This window comes from Mus musculus, chromosome 7 (assembly GCF_000001635.26).
Source record: "Mus musculus strain C57BL/6J chromosome 7, GRCm38.p6 C57BL/6J".
Taxonomy (NCBI): domain Eukaryota; kingdom Metazoa; phylum Chordata; class Mammalia; order Rodentia; family Muridae; genus Mus; species Mus musculus.
In genome coordinates, this window is record NC_000073.6 from 49,336,629 (window position 1) to 49,351,868 (window position 15,240).

Below are 15,240 nucleotides of genomic sequence, written 5' to 3' on the forward strand. Positions count from 1 at the left end.
TTTATGTTTCTGGAATGCTGAAGTTTGCCCTTTTTTTCCCCACACTTTGGTCACTGATACAAGTTGTACAGCTACCTCAAGTTTAAGCCAACCGTCATACACACCCATTCTGCAATGCTGAGTTTCATTCATAGTGACTGATGGCCGCAGAGCCAGACAATATGGCATAGAAAAGTTAATATGGCAGTTGGCAAATGCATTGGGGCTTAGTGGGTGGCATCTAGGAAGTGTTGCACAGTACCCGCCATGCCGTTCTGCTAAACGTCTAGCCATCTTAGCTACCCTTGCTCACTGGTGGACAGCCAGCTGAAGATGTCACCATCCCATGTGTCACCCTCCTCTGACTGAGCCACCAGGGAGACGGTCTCATTGAGACTAGAACAAAAGCGGAAGAGTAGGGCTAACTGAGTTAAGCAACTTACCGGGCAGTGGCAAGTGCAGTTCAGTTTGCATGCGTGAAGCAGATGGCCCACAGGAGATGATTTCATTAGTTTTATCATGTCAGGGGAAATTAATTTGCCACTTTATTATCCGTTCTTTTGTTTATAAAAAAGGAAAAGAGATGTGATTTTGTTATCTTTGGCAAAAGCAATTTGTAGAAAGGGTCCCCCACCTTAATGGAAAACAAAGATATGGCAGGAACTTAAAAAAATACAATTGTCTTCTAGTTGCTGCTAAAAATCTACATAGCTCAGAGAATAGAGTACTGTCACCTATTGCTGATAAAATTGGCTTCTGTTTCCTGCTTCCAGCCATGTAAGGGAGATATATACATATGTATATATAAGCTATATAGAGGGCATATGTACATATAAAGGATATATATGTATGTAAATGTAAAATCTATAAAGGTTATATGTACGTATGTATTTATCCTTTATATGGTTGGAAGAGGGGAAGATTTTGAATAAGGGGAATCTTGAAAATCTTGAGACAATGGGTTGTTGCAAAGTTCACTCGTTTCGGTGATGTTTTTGCAGCACAAACATTCTTAAGTCCTGGTGTCTGGCCACTCACATTTTTCATTCCAATGTCTCACATCAAGTTACGACCTGATAAATGTGAAGGAGCTCCAGGCATCTTGAGTCCTGTCTTCTAAAGGTGAGAAAGATCCAAATGCAGATTCTAGACCTAAGAACAAATAAGATCTTTTGAATTTCAGGCTCAGGGTTGTTAACTGGGAGAGTCCCCATACTTAATTCTTTGGGCACAAATAGTTCTTTCATGGCCCTTTTGAATGGATCAAAGTAAAACCTGGACTTCTGAATGGCTTCCTTTTTGTTAGTTCCTTTTATCTTACTGAACAGTTACTAATGAGCATTCTGGGAAATTCACCCCTGTGGGTGGGGCCTCTAGAACATAATGACCAGGGGCTGTAAACGGGTATACATAGGCTCATGCACATTGTGTGTTTGTGTGTATACTAACACGAGCATGTTCTGGGACCCTGTGATCTTAAATCAAACACTCAGCAAGCACCCTGCTGGAAATAGCTAACTCCCTTTGCTATTCTTGCCCATGGAGAATTAGGTTTCAAACATGACTGCCCATCATAGTCAATATGGAACTTTGAAGATCTTTGCCCCCTTAAATAACATTTGTTGTTGTTTTGTTTGTTTGAGACAGAGTCTTGCTGTATAGCTCAGATCTCAACCCACAGTTCTTAGCCTCTGGAGTTCTGGGATTACAGGCATGCATGGCATGCCTGGCTACAATTTAGTTTATGAATAGATGTAGCTTTTTTGTTGCTATTATATTTTGCTGTTGTTGTTTTGAGACATAGTATTGCTATGTAACCTTGACTGTCTGGGATTCACTTTGCAAACCAGACCAGGCTTTGAATTTGTGTCAGTCCTCTTGCTTCAGCCTCTTTTGAATGCTGAAACTTAAGGCATAGACAGCCATGGAGAGCTAAATTAACTTTTAATTCGAGAATAGATTTTTGGCTGTTGGACCTGAGTTTGGTTCCAAGTATCAGTATCAGGTGGCCCACAAACACCTGTATCTTCAGCTTTATAGCATAGAACACTCTTTTTTGGCCTTCATGGGCACCTATACTCACCCCCACCACACACACACACACACACACACACACACACACACACCACCGCCCTCCACCACACACAGTTAAAAATAAAATGAATTCAAAATAATATATTTTTATAGAAAGGTTATAAATATGGAATATAAGAGAGAACATTGTTGTAGACCTTACAAATTTTAATAATGCAATACACTTGCTATCACTAATAACTGACATCAACTTTTTTCATATTTTCTTGGTTCTTGTTCAATGTCCTTTGTCTATGGGGGGGGGGTCTCTCCTGGGGACTATGCTGCATTTAGTAGCTAGGTCTTCTTAGGCTCCTTTGGGCTTTGGCAGTTTCTCTCTCTCTCTCTCTCTCTCTCTCTCTCTCTCTCTCTCTTTCTTTCTTTCTTTCTTTCTTTCTTAAAGGTTGGTTGGTTGGTTGGTTTTATGTATATGAGTACACTGTTGCCCTCTTCAGACGCACCAGAAGAGGGCATTGGATCCCATTACAGATGGTTGTGAGTCACCATGTAGTTGCTGGGAATTGAACTCAGGACCTCTGGAAGAGCAGTTGGTGCTCTTAACCACTGAGCCATCTCTTTAGCCCCAGGCTTTGGCAGTTTCTTATAATTTTGATCGTTTCCAAGAATATTATGCTGTTTTTAGCTTTTGTTTTTATTTTCTTGCTTTGTTTTGATTTTAGTTTTATTTGATTTTTAGATAAGGGTCTCTAATAGCCCAGGCTGGCTTTTTTCTACCTTTGGAGTGAATGCTGGGATTTGAGGCATTCACCACCAGGCATTGTGTAGCACAGTGGTACTCACCCTTCTTAATGCTGCAACCCTTTAATACAGATCCCCATGTTGTATTCAAACATAAATCCTTTTCGTTGCTACTTCAAAACTGTAATTTTGCTGCTGTTATTAATCATAATGTAAACATCTATGTTTTCTGGTGGTCATAGGCAACCCTTGTGACAGGGTCCTTAGACTCCCAAAGGGGCGGCAACCCACAGGTTGAGAGTCACTGCTATAGAGCATCATCTCCTGCCTCAGTTGCAAGCAATCAACTAGAATGTGCTAGGTTTTCTCATAGTTAGATGAGAATCATGGGTTTGGGAGAAGAAAACCTTAGTTTAATGGGCCTTTCCCCTCAAGGGGTAGGGTTCATTCTGTCATCCTGACTGGGTGCCTGTGCTGGCCTGGATCGCCTGGCTAGGTAGTGGTTACATATTTCCCATGGAAGGTTCTCTTTCTCTTTTTTTCAGTGTCCCTCTCTGTGCCTCCCACATTCATCCTTGGCAGAGAATGTTGCTGTCCGTTAATTTGGAATTCTTCTTGTCTGAGGTGTTTTCCTGTTCTCATTGGTTTGTGTACATATTTCAGTTATCAGTACGAGCCCTGGACTATTTGTTTCTTATTATAATTTATAATCTAATGCTGTCTTCTTCTACAAGGTATGCTGGGCTGGGCTGGCTCTGACTGTTATGAGCTTGCTCATCTGGCTTCTGGCCCCTTTGGCATGACATAACCCTTTGCGGTGTTCTGAGGTGGAGATACAGTGTTGCCTTTGGGAATTGGAACAAACTTCAGCCTTTCATGAAGATAGCTTGTCCCAGTGCATGAAATCTATTTCTGCAAGGAGTTCTGGTTCCTTCCCTTAGATCATGGTGTTGGAAACCAAAGTCTGCTAGGATAGATACACAGTACTCCTGAGATATCGCTGTGTTTAAATGCTTTGAGGTGACAGACAAGAAAGTGTGTATCTGTGTGTGTGCGTGTTTGTGTGCCTACTTCCCTGTGTAAAGGCATATGTCTGTATTAAATAAACATTAATTTATACTGTATAGCTCTTCCTAACAAGCTCTGCTATAGTTTAGTTTAGAAACTCATTTTATAGTCTTTATAGTATCCAACTCTAATCCATTACCTCACAGGTCTTACCAACTTCTTCCTCTGTGTGCTGCCAGCCTTCCACCTCCATGATGGTAGCCCCCCCCCCGGCTTATCAGTACCCCCAAATGTGTTTGACCTCCTAGTTTAATATCTGTCAGTCCCTCAAAACGAGCCCCATGTCACTTTTGTATGTCATTCTCTCCCCAGTGGAGGTGCACATAAACATCTAATAAGCAAATAAATAAATAAATAAATAAATAAATAAATAAATAAATAAATATTTGTTGCATGAATGGCACAGCAATAGAGAGAAAGAGAAGAAAATACATGATTTTTCTAATCCTGCCATCCCCATCCCCCTCCCCCCACATACCCCTCCCCCTTTTTTTTTCAATTGCTTGCAAAATGTCAATCATCCTGACACTTTGAATCAAGTCTGGCTAGGCGTAGAACCCCTGTCCTTTGTGCTTTAGTGGCCCTTCTGTAGGAAGCTTCTCTCTTGCTATTCTTTGCCATGAGATGGAGCCTTGTGGGTGGCTCTGGCGGAGGCCAGGGGACAGAAATGGCAGCACCCAGTTAAAGTGTCACTGAGACCCCATCAGGAAATTGGCTCCAATTTGGTCTGGGGAGGGGAATTGTTTCCTCTGCCTTTTGTGATCACAATGATGGCGAGGCTGATTTACAAGTCACTGGGCTGAGGCAGGGAAGATGGCTTCCCTGAGTGGAAAAGATTAATTAAATGATTATCCCAGCTGCCACACACTAATGCCTTTCTCACTGGGTTTCAGGACTAGGAAGCAGAAGGCCACCACATTTAGCCTTTTACAGGGAATCTAATTGACAACTTTGAGATGCCAAGTTTTATTAGATTTGGGAAGAGTCAGTGTCAGCGGCTGGCAGCCTCTGATACCCAAGAAAGCTCTCCTCTGGCCACCTGGAATTCTGAGTGACATCATTCCCGCTTTCTTTCTTGATGTCCATGCTGAAGATCTATGACTATCATATTTTCATGATTTTTATCTTTTAGTGACTTTAATCTGGGCTCTTGAGGACTGGGGCTTACAGCCTGGCAGACAGGCAGGAAAATGCACTGAATTCCGAGTATGTGCTGGGTCCTGGGCTAGTGGCCAGGGATTGCCGAGGGGTGTGTGTGTGTGTGTGTGTGTGTGTGTGTGTGTGTAATTCTCCATCTAGAATGCTCTTCTCACAGTTTAGCCCTTCCCAAGCAGTAGTGCATAAGAACCACCTGTCTGTATCCAGGCTATGGGGCACTTCCCCATTACTCCAACCCAACTCCCCACTCTGGAGTTCCTGTTTCAACAGCCCTGGGATGAGGCCTGAAATCTGCATTTCTAACAAGTCACCAAAGCCACACTGCTCTGCTGGCTCCAAGAAAAAAAATCACTGCCCAGTCTTGGCATGGTTCCTTCCTGTCAATTGAATGTCACCTCTGAAATGTCACCTCCCTGGAGAGAAGTTGTTCTCCACCCCACCCCCCTCCTACTTTAATTTTTAATTTATGTGCCTGGGTGTTTTACCTGCATGTATGTCTGTTGTATCACTTGAGTGCCTGCTACCTAGAAGAAGGCATCAGATCCCCTGGGGCTGGAGTTACAAGCAGTCATGAGCCGCTCTGTGGGTTCTGGGAATGAAACCTGGATCCACTGGAAGAACAAGTGCTCTTAACCACTGAGCCAACTCATTCCTTTGTTTGTGTGTGTGTGTGTGTGTGTGTGTGTGTGTACACCTGCACGTGTTTACATGTACTGTGTGAATACAGGTACCTGCAGAGCCAGCCAGAGGGCAGTTGTGAGCCACCTGGAAACTAGTGTTATAGGCAATTGTGAGCTGCCTGGTACACCAGTAACAGCCCAGGAAAGCACTTTCTTAATCATGCCCACCTTCTCACACAAAGAGTACCTGAGTATCTGCAGCAGGGGCCTAAAGACACCCTGGAGAATAACAAGGAGGGCTAAGGCAGGCAAAGACTGCATTGTGCCCTATGGAGGATGGCCATGGCCTCCATGCCTGTCTTAAACACCTTGTGTTTTGTCTACAAGATATTTGTTTGGAGGTCACAAGAGGCCACTCTAGATTGTGTGGTTTTCCCATTTCTTGACTACATTGAAACAAGGCCATTTCAAGCAGGCCAGCACAGACTAGATCGCTAAGCCGCCATGCCTCTGTCTGGAAGTTTGGCAGGATGTAAGAGCTTAAAAGATCGGTTTCTGCTGACTCTTTTCCTAAAGCCTGTTTTCTTCCATTGCTTAACACCTGGGGCCAGCATCCGGCCGGAGGCCCCTGTAGCTTCGGGGCAGAGGCCCCTGTAGCTTCGGGGCAGAGGTCCCCGTAGCTTTGTCAAGATCCCTGGGAAAGCTAAGCCCAGGTGAACTCCGTTTCTTTGCAGGACTCAAGCGTGTAGACGCTCCTCCCTGTGGACTGTGAGAAGCAATGTAATGTAAGGGCAGGAAACAGGGTGTGAGGCAAAAGATGAGAAGCACGGAGGCACCCGGTGAGTTGGGAGGGTTTGGAAACCGTGTAGAAGCTGGAAGCCTGCAGGCTTCGGTGAAGTTTGCTCAGCCCGAACATCCACTGTAGTCTCTGCCAAGCACTGGATAAGGGAGGGGGCGGCTCCCCAGGTTTGTTTGCTTGGGGCAGCCAAAGAAACCGTGATGTATTTCCCCTGAATGTGTCATGAAAATGTAAGCACAGAGAGCTGGATTATTTTAGAGGGTTAAGAGAATCTGGTGGGGGTGACGGAGGTGCAGGAATCACAGCACCAAGAAGCCAGGGCAGGGGGCCAGGAGGCCGCCCCAAGGGTTGGGGTAACGTAAGCTGCGGCTGTTCAGGAGGTGGCCCGTGTAAGGAAATCTGACCACAGCTAAAATTAACCTCGGAGGCTTCACACGCCTCCACACTGCTTTGAACTAAACACCCCCTAGAGAGGGCACCGGCTGCTTGACCGCTGAGGATCACACTACTGCCTGCCAGCAGGGGTCCAGTTATGCCAATAAGTATCAACGTATGGGTCCCTGCTCGGGACCAAAGTCGTGATTCCTGTGACCATTATAAAGTGGTGAGCAAGTGAGGGGCATTGGCAGGGGTGTCTGGGGAGAGCTTGTTTGAATTGGGCTTTTGTTGAGAGGACGGTTCGGATTTATTGTCTGCGCTGGGTAAGGCTTTGAGTTCTCTGAGAGATGGCTCTTCACCACCCCCCTCAACCCCCACCCCCGTTGTTTTCTGTGTCAAGTGTCCTGGCGCAGGAAGGCTCGATGGTATGTATGTCTTTAGAGCAGATGGAGAAGGGTATGTCTGGAAGTTATTGGTGGCCTGAGAAGATACAGTTGCACAAATTCAGAGGAAGCCAGAGGCCAGATGTGCAGGGTCACTATGGCAACAGGTGTGGCCATTTCCATCTGGCTTCCCAGTGGGGCCTCAGCAGGTGCAATGGGGAGAAAGATGGGCTGTGTCAAGGCTTGGAGGTGTAGAGGGGTAGTCTAGAGGGCTTCAAAGTTTGGGGACTTGAAAGATTTGAGAGGGGAGCTAGAAGGAGTTCCTACCTGTTAAGACCCTGGCAACTCTGGCATATATATTTTCTTCTATCTCTCTCTCTCTCTTGGAGACACAGAATTTTTTTGTGTAGCCCTGGCTGTCCTAGCTTGGCCTGAACTCAGAGATCCACCTGGCTCTGCCTCTCAGTGCTGGGATTCAAGGCATGGACCACCACACCCAGCCAGCTGTGACATGGCATTTTTAGGAAGGGTATTACAGCCTTCCCTGCCCCCGGCCAGGACAACCCAGCTTCCCATGTGTGGAGAATCCACATGGGAGCTTGTGTTCACTGCAAAGAGGCAAGATGCACTTTTCTTCTTTAGTATCTCCTTAGCATTCAGATGATTCATGTCACACACAGCTGATGGCAGTATTGGGCACTGGTATCATGCCAGTGCGATCTAACAATCAGAGTGGTCATTTTGTTAGGGTCTAAGAGAGTGGCAAGAAGCTATAGCCTCATGAGTGGGAGCTCCCCGTTAGCTTATTCTTCTCAAGCTCCCCCGGCCCCTCCCCATCAAGCCCCCTCCCCATCAAGCTGCTAGCCCAACTTCTGAGACAACATTAGCCTCCCAAGGTGGCAAGCCTTCTTTGGAGAAGAGTGGTGTTCCTTTGTGCTTAGTTGAATGCTGTATATAACTGACCTTAAAACGGTCAAATGTGTAAGCCCTACAGCCTTTGCCTTGTGAGCAGACACTGTGTTGCAGGAATATGAATGATGTGAGGGAAAGCCCCCCTCATAAAGATGGTTTGACAAGGGTTTGGGACCACCCAGCTGTCCTGAGGCCTCTGAATCTTCTCAGAGGAAAAACTCTACAAAGTCAGTATTTCTTTCTGCTTGTGTGTGTTTGGGGACTTGAACTCACATCCCCAGACTTGCACCACAAGTGCCTTCACTGGCAGAGGCATCTTGCCAACCCCTTTGCCTTTTCTTGTTGCTTTCATCCTCCAGATGTGCTGGCTCGTCACAGCAACAAGGTTGCCAGGGAACTGGGCATCCGTCTCTTTGACTTTAGATGTCTAACCCTATGTAGGCGCAGCAGTAAACAGCATCATCTTGGGGATAGGTTTCTAAACTCCTGAGCTCCAGATTCACTGCCCTGTTGAATGGATGTCTTTTGAGGTAGAGTGTTAAAAATAGGATTCACCAGAAGGAGGCTATTAATGTGTTTTGAGCCTTGACAAACACAACCAGTATGCCTGGATGGGGATTTCCATTCCCTGTTTAACCTCGATAGGCACAAGAGCCAATTCTCTCTCTTTCTTAGGAACTGTATACTTACATAAATTTCTTCTAGAAAGTTCTCTCCATCTTGGCTATCAGAATGAACCAGGCTGTCTTCTCTAACTCCTTTGTGATGTGATGGTGTATGGAGCAAACTTGGAGACTCAGTGTGTGGTGCTGATGCTGATCCATATCCAGCTGGGCACCAGTGGCCTTATCTATGTGATGAGACACACACAGGCTCCCACCCTGTCTTCCAACATGGCGAGGGTTGAGTCGTGTGAGTCCAGTAGCTGGGAGGCAGACACAGCTTTGCTGGGAGGATACCATTATTCCTCCTAAGATGACTCTATCAGGGCTCCATTTCCAGGACTCTAGAATACATAGTATGCTTGTGCAAATTGTCCTTTTGTATCCAGGGCCACACTGTCTACTGGGTAGGGGACAGCCCTTTTCTCTCAGTAGTCTTCCTGGTAAAAGCCTATTGTAAAAACATAAAACATAGCAACCTCCATAGGCCTGGCAGTTCTGACCCCTGGGATGGAGAAGAACCCAGGGCACAAGGCACAGCAGTCACTTGGTTGCTTCCAGGGAAGCCAAATCTCTAGAATTGCTGAGAGGGGAGTGAAGCTCTCATAAGGGGAAGGAGAGTGAAATGTGTTTCTAGGGTAGGGCAGTGGCAGCCACTGCTGGGGACGGCCTGCAGTCCTGTGTTTTTAAAGTTACTTTAAAACACGACTTTCGGGCTGGTGAGATGGCTCAGTGGGTAAGAGCACCCGACTGCTCTTCCGAAGGTCCAGAGTTCAAATCCCAGCAACCACATGGTGGCTCACAACCATCCGTAATGAGATCTGAAACCCTCTTCTGGTGTGTCTGAAGACAGCTACAGTGTACTTACATATAATAATAAATAAATAAATAAAATGATTAAAAAAAAAACACGACTTTCCCACCCACAGCACAGAAGTGCGTCTGTCAGGCAAGTCCTGGTTCTCTTTGACAAGTGACATGGGGTGCTCTGACCCCTTAGGACAGTGTCAGACCTTCTGGAGTCTGGCAGTGCTTTCCTGAGCAGGCCTCCCGGTTCTTCATTAAATGCCTGCCAGGGGCCACTCTTAAGATGTAGACTTCCAGTGCTGCCTGTGCCTGTGTTTCAGAGAAGCGGAGGAAGACTTAGAAAAGTTTGTGTGACTTACCAGGTCTGGGTGTAAGAAGGGGGTGAAGCCAGGACCTGTCTCCAGGTCTCATGTCACACTCCAGGTGTAGAATTCCCTGTGTGTCACTCACACACATTTGTGAATTTCAGAATACAACGCCCACTCATCTAGCCAAATGCTTTGGGGTTGAAATATCTGTACCTGATCATCTCAGAAGTCAGTGTCTCATGACTTGCTATTAATGGCTGATGCATCCCTTGAGTAAAAGGATATGAATGTGTGCATATCGCCATATACAGAAATAATGCATATGCATGCATATTATAGTCCTGGGCTCTAAGCCATCTACCTCCCACATTTTTTCTGGGTGAAGCTGTGGAAAGACCCCACTGTCTTGCCTTTGCCCTGTGCCTGGGGGTGGGGAGGCTCTCTGGACTTGCTTTACCTGGGGCAATCGGGGAGCATCATTGTTTCCTTACTCAGTTTTTTTTTTTTTAATTGCATGCGAAACACTGTTTGGACTGGCTACTGGAAATTGTAGTCAGCCCTGGGCACCTTATTTGTGTCTGTGTGACCCTTAAAAAAAGTTACAGGTCTGGAGAGATGACTCAGCAGATAAGAGTATTGGTTGCTCTTCCAGAGGACTTGGGCTTGACTCCCCGGCACCCACATGGCTCCTGTAATTCCAGTTCCAGGGGATCTGATGACCCCTCATGACCGCCACAGGCACACAGCATACCATACACACGTCACAAACACACATCCAAACAAAAATGTCCATACACATAGATAATTTAAAAATAATAATAATAATAAAAAAAGTTAAACTACAGCAACAACCCCCCTCTTTTACAAGACAAAACCCACACCTGGCAGGCCTACCAGATCGATTGCATAGAAGCATCCACCCTCCTGATGCTTAAGCCCGGATGGATTGAGGTGGAAATGTAAATGCTAGTTGAGAAGAGTGACTCATTCCCAGAACTGAGATCTCTGTGCCTCTTCGGACCTCTCAGCCCTGATGGAAAGGAACAAGAAGAGTCAGGTGAGTTTTGTTCACCCAAGACAGGCTGGGAAAGAGCCAAGGCCAAAGGAGGGGATGAAGAGCGCAGAGCCAGCCAGTTGGCATGCCTCTGTGTGTGGCAGTCGGTGCAGAAGAGAGAGCAAAGAGGTCCAGTGCCGAGATCGAAACTTAGACTCTCTCATCAGCCAGGAGAGATTTCTCCCTCTACCAGGCACAGTGTGCTTGCATGGGCTCTTGCAAGCCCACCGTGCACCCTGTGAGCCATGGAAGCAAACCTGAACTGGGAATAACCCAACTACAGCTTTGATTTGCTCGTTCCTGTCCCTTCACACACCGGGAAGCAAAACTTGGCATCTCTTTTATTATTCCTGAATCCTCTGCTTGCCCTAGAAAGCCCAGGGAAGATACACGGATTTTGTGGGAAATTTTCCAGGAGAGAATAGATTGGACAGGACTTGACTAGTGGGGTACCATCCGTTAGGCCCTGTGCACACAGCTCCCCCATTCTGCTGGCAGGTCCCAAGTCATCCCACCTGCCTCCCTGAATTCTCATGCAAAACATTTTCTTGTAGTCTCTGTGCCCTCACATTTGCATGTCCATGCCCTCCGTCTACAAAACAAAACTCTCTCTTGGAGTGGGAGGGGGAAAAACAATAACTCATCCTTCTTTTCCCGGTCCCACAGGCGTTTACTCCCTGATGGTCCACACTTTTTGAGATAAACACCTGGCTGGCAGTGCTAGCTCGGCTCCCTTGGGATGAATCCCCACGCTCAGCCAAGAGAGCAGCAACTGCTTCTTATCCCGGGAGCATCAGAAACAGAAAGCTGTAGTGAAGTAATTGGGACTGAGTATTCGTTACTGCTTTTTTAAAAATGCAATTTAATTGAAGGTGTTCGAGATTTTTAGCATAATCTCTAAATTAGCCGGTTCCCAAAGTATTCCGAAAAGTTTTTACAGCCACTTTTCTCTCTCACTGCTCTGGCTTACTGTGGTGGGTTTGTTTCGTGTTTGTTTGTTTGTTTATTTGTTTTTAACTGTGCATTCGACATCTCTGAATCCGGTGCGTCCTACAAGCATAAGAGGTGCCTCTCAGCAAAGCGTGTCTTACAGGTGCCTGTTCTGTGACTGGCTTAAGATACATCTTCAGCCATAAAATACCTTGTTTTCATGGGCTTTGAGGTTTAGCAAGTAAAGGGGAAAAAGTCATCTGTCTCACCCAGTCAACCAAATTGTCATTCCGTTGATGTCTTTCTCCTGCGCTCTGATACAGCTGTGTATTCCCCCAGAGTCCCTGTGCACCCCCTGATGTGAGCAGGGTTAGACTACTAAGGAGTATGCATTTGCAGGAGTGGAGTGGGGGTGGGGAGGGAGAGGGAGAGGGCAGGGGTAGAGGGCCCTGGACCAGGCTTGTTTACAGGATATGCTGGGATCTTACAGAAAGAAGAGAAAAGCTGGCAGAATTTGTCTCTAAATTGTCTTCCCTGTGCCTGGGTGAGGAGGGTGTTCCAGCTGAGAACACCTGCTGAGGGACCTGCGTTAGGGACCGGTGTTTGGGGGCTGGAGGGTGGCAACTAAAAAGAGGAAATAGTAGTTAAAGGTCTTCTCTCTATGTGTGTGTTACGCACCTCACTGTAGATGAAGCTGCCCCAGCCATGTGTGATTAAGACTATTGACCCGGGCTGGTGAGATGGCTCAGTGGGTAAGAGCACCCGACTGCTCTTCCGAAGGTCAGGAGTTCAAATCCCAGCAACCACATGGTGGCTCACAACCATCTGTAACGAGATCTGACTCCCTCTTCTGGAGTGTCTGAGGACAGCTACAGTGTACTTACAATAAATAAATAAATAAATCTTTAAAAAAAAAAAAAAAAGACTATTGACCCACTATACAGATGGGGAAGCTAAGGCTCTTGGAGTTGTGATTCACCTAAGGCCACAAAACCTCAGTGTCTTCACAGTTCAAAAACAACAAACAAACAAACAAAAAGTTATAACTTAAAATGGAGGGATGGAGGGATGGCTCAGTGGTTAAGAGCACTTTCAGAAGACCCGGATCCAGTTTCCAGAATCCACATGGTGACTTATAACCATCCAATTCCAAGGAATCTAGTGCACTCTCACCGGGCACATAGACACATACAGACTTGCAGGTGAAGCATTCTTGCACATAAAATTAATTGATTGAAATTATTTTTTCAAACTAAGTAATGTGAATTGCAGCTTTCTGGGAAGGAACTGACCTGAGCTTACCCTTCAGAATTATTCCAAAACGGGGCCCAGACGCAAGAGAGCAGGCCTTCAGGTCCAAGGAGCAGCCTCACTGGGAAAGATGGCCGCCTTATAGAGCTTGGCAGGGGCCTTGGAGGAAGGAACAGATTCTTCAGTCCCTGGACCATCAGGAAAGACAACAGCATCGTGGCTATAGGCAACTGTAATGTGACCTTAAAGGAAGAAAGAGGCCTTTTCTTCAAATCCACAAAATAAAAGGGATTTTGCTGTTACAGGTTTTCTGTGTGTGTGTGTGTGTGTGTGTGTGTGTGTGTGTGTGTGTGTGTGTGTGTGTGTGTTTGAAGCAAACTAAGGTAGGAAGGGCTAAAAAAGAAAGAAAGAAAGAAAGAAAGAAAGAAAGAAAGAAAGAAAGAAAGAAAGAAAGAAAGAAAGAAAGAAAAGGAAAGGAAAGAAAAAAGGAAAGGAAAGGAAAGGAAAGGAAAGGAAAGGAAAGGAAAGGAAAGGAAAGGAAAGGAAAGGAAAGGAAAGAAAAAGGTAACGGAGCTCTCTCTCTCTCCACCTGCTCTCCTGATGAGAAAGTCCCTGAAGCCAGTTTGAGCTGACCCGGCTTGAGTCTACCACTATCTCCTATTGTTCTTCATATCTTCCTTTTGGGGTGTCATTGGTCAGTTCCTCTCAGAGCTAACCTATTGCCTAACAAGTCTGGGACAGAGAGAGAGAGGTTTGCGTGATGTCTGGGTTGTCACCACCCTTGGGTGAGGCTGCCTGCCCTTCCAGATGGGTCCACTGATATTTGTTGTTGAAAGGAGGGCTATGCTGTTTGTATCCTGCTGCCCTGCTTGCTGGGAGGACTTGATCCACCCGTCATCATGTCACAATGGTGGTTGAGAGAGAGTCAGCCTGTGGCTTTCAGAAGAGAGAGAAAACGCCCGGACAGTCTGTTTGGTGCTGACACTGGCTCTCTTGGAACCACTGGGCTGTGTCGTTCTGATCTGCATCCTAAGGTTGATGAGGGACTGAGTCTACCTTTGGGCTTCTTGAGCCACCCAGAGCTTTATTAGCCAGCGGCTGTGTGAGACCTGAGTGGGCGTGGTCTGTCAGAGTCCCTTTGCTTGCTTCATTCAGGTTTTATGCTGCTTACTTTTCTCAATCCTATGACAAACTTACTGAACAGAAAGGGGGTTCAGAGAGAAAAGCTGGTATTTGGGCTCACTTTTGAAGGTATTTGTATTTGACTGGGGCAGCAGCTGGAGGCAGCTGGATACATTGTATCCACAGTCGGGAAGCAGAGAGTAATGGATGCTGGTGCACTGCTCACATTCTCATTATTATTCAGTCCAGGACACCAGCCTGGTGGAGCCATGCTACCCATATTCAGAGTGGTCTTTCCGCTTCATCTAAACCCCTCTGAAAACTTTCAGAGACGCACCCAATGGTGTGTTTTCCTGGTGATTCCCAGCCCCTGTCAAGCTGATGAAGATGGTTTACCGCGGATGATGGATGTGGGCAGTTTATTTATTCCACAACAATTTAGTGAGCCCCTACTGTGTGCAGGAAGTGTTTTAGATGTTTGGAAAACTCTAGCCAACTAGGAAGGCTTTCCTGTTTACAGCTGTTGCAGCTGCTGCAATGGAGAAGGTTGGAGATGAGACCACAGTCATAATTCACCTGGCACACAGTAGGTCTTGTGTAGAGACACACGCCCCTCACACATTGGGGGCAGTGCTCCGATGAGAGGGGCTGTGCTCTGAATCCTGGACTGGGGTCCTGAGCACCGAGGGCTGTGGAAGGATGATGCTGGGCACTGCCTGTGGATTAACTGGGGACGGAGGAAGCAGGCACCTACCTGCTCATCCTTACGATGTGGCCTGTCCCTCCCAACACCTTCAGCAGCCTGGTATTTTTTTTCTCTCTCTCTTTCTTTCCAAAGGCAGGGTTTCAAAACTCCTGGAGTTGCTGTGCACACCCACCTGTAACTTGTTCGTGTTCCCCACATACAATGCCACCATTGTGTGGCTCTGTGGCAGTTCCCAGGCCCAACCCCAGCATTCTCTGTACAGGGTCCCAGGCCAGCCTGGCCTCACAGACTGGAAGAATGGGGAGGGGGTGGAGTGTGAGGTTTACCCCAG

The 15,240-nt window shown here is 46.5% G+C and overlaps 1 protein-coding gene and 1 long non-coding RNA gene across 23 annotated transcripts in view; one reads left to right on the forward strand and one right to left on the reverse strand.

The window, feature by feature from the left end:
* Window positions 1-15,240, forward strand: part of Nav2 (neuron navigator 2) — a 651,028-nt gene that overhangs the window by 377,566 nt on the left and 258,222 nt on the right. The window contains exon 1 of one of the 21 annotated variants that reach the window (XM_006541298.4): window positions 5,652-7,000. The exons of the other annotated variants lie outside the window; for them this stretch is intronic. Coding sequence (XP_006541361.1) covers window positions 6,929-7,000 — 72 coding nt within the window. The 5' untranslated portion in view covers window positions 5,652-6,928. Of the gene's footprint in view, window positions 1-5,651; window positions 7,001-15,240 lie in introns of those variants that run through there. 21 annotated transcript variants of the gene reach the window in all.
* Window positions 866-13,982, reverse strand: Gm51448. Of its 2 annotated transcripts, XR_003946639.1 has the most exons (4): window positions 13,671-13,982; window positions 13,133-13,323; window positions 10,741-10,876; window positions 866-1,131 (listed from the first exon to the last, which is right to left on the reverse strand). It is a non-coding gene; the product is annotated as a predicted gene, 51448 (long non-coding RNA). The 2 variants fall into 2 exon arrangements; XR_003946640.1 differs by lacking the exon at window positions 10,741-10,876.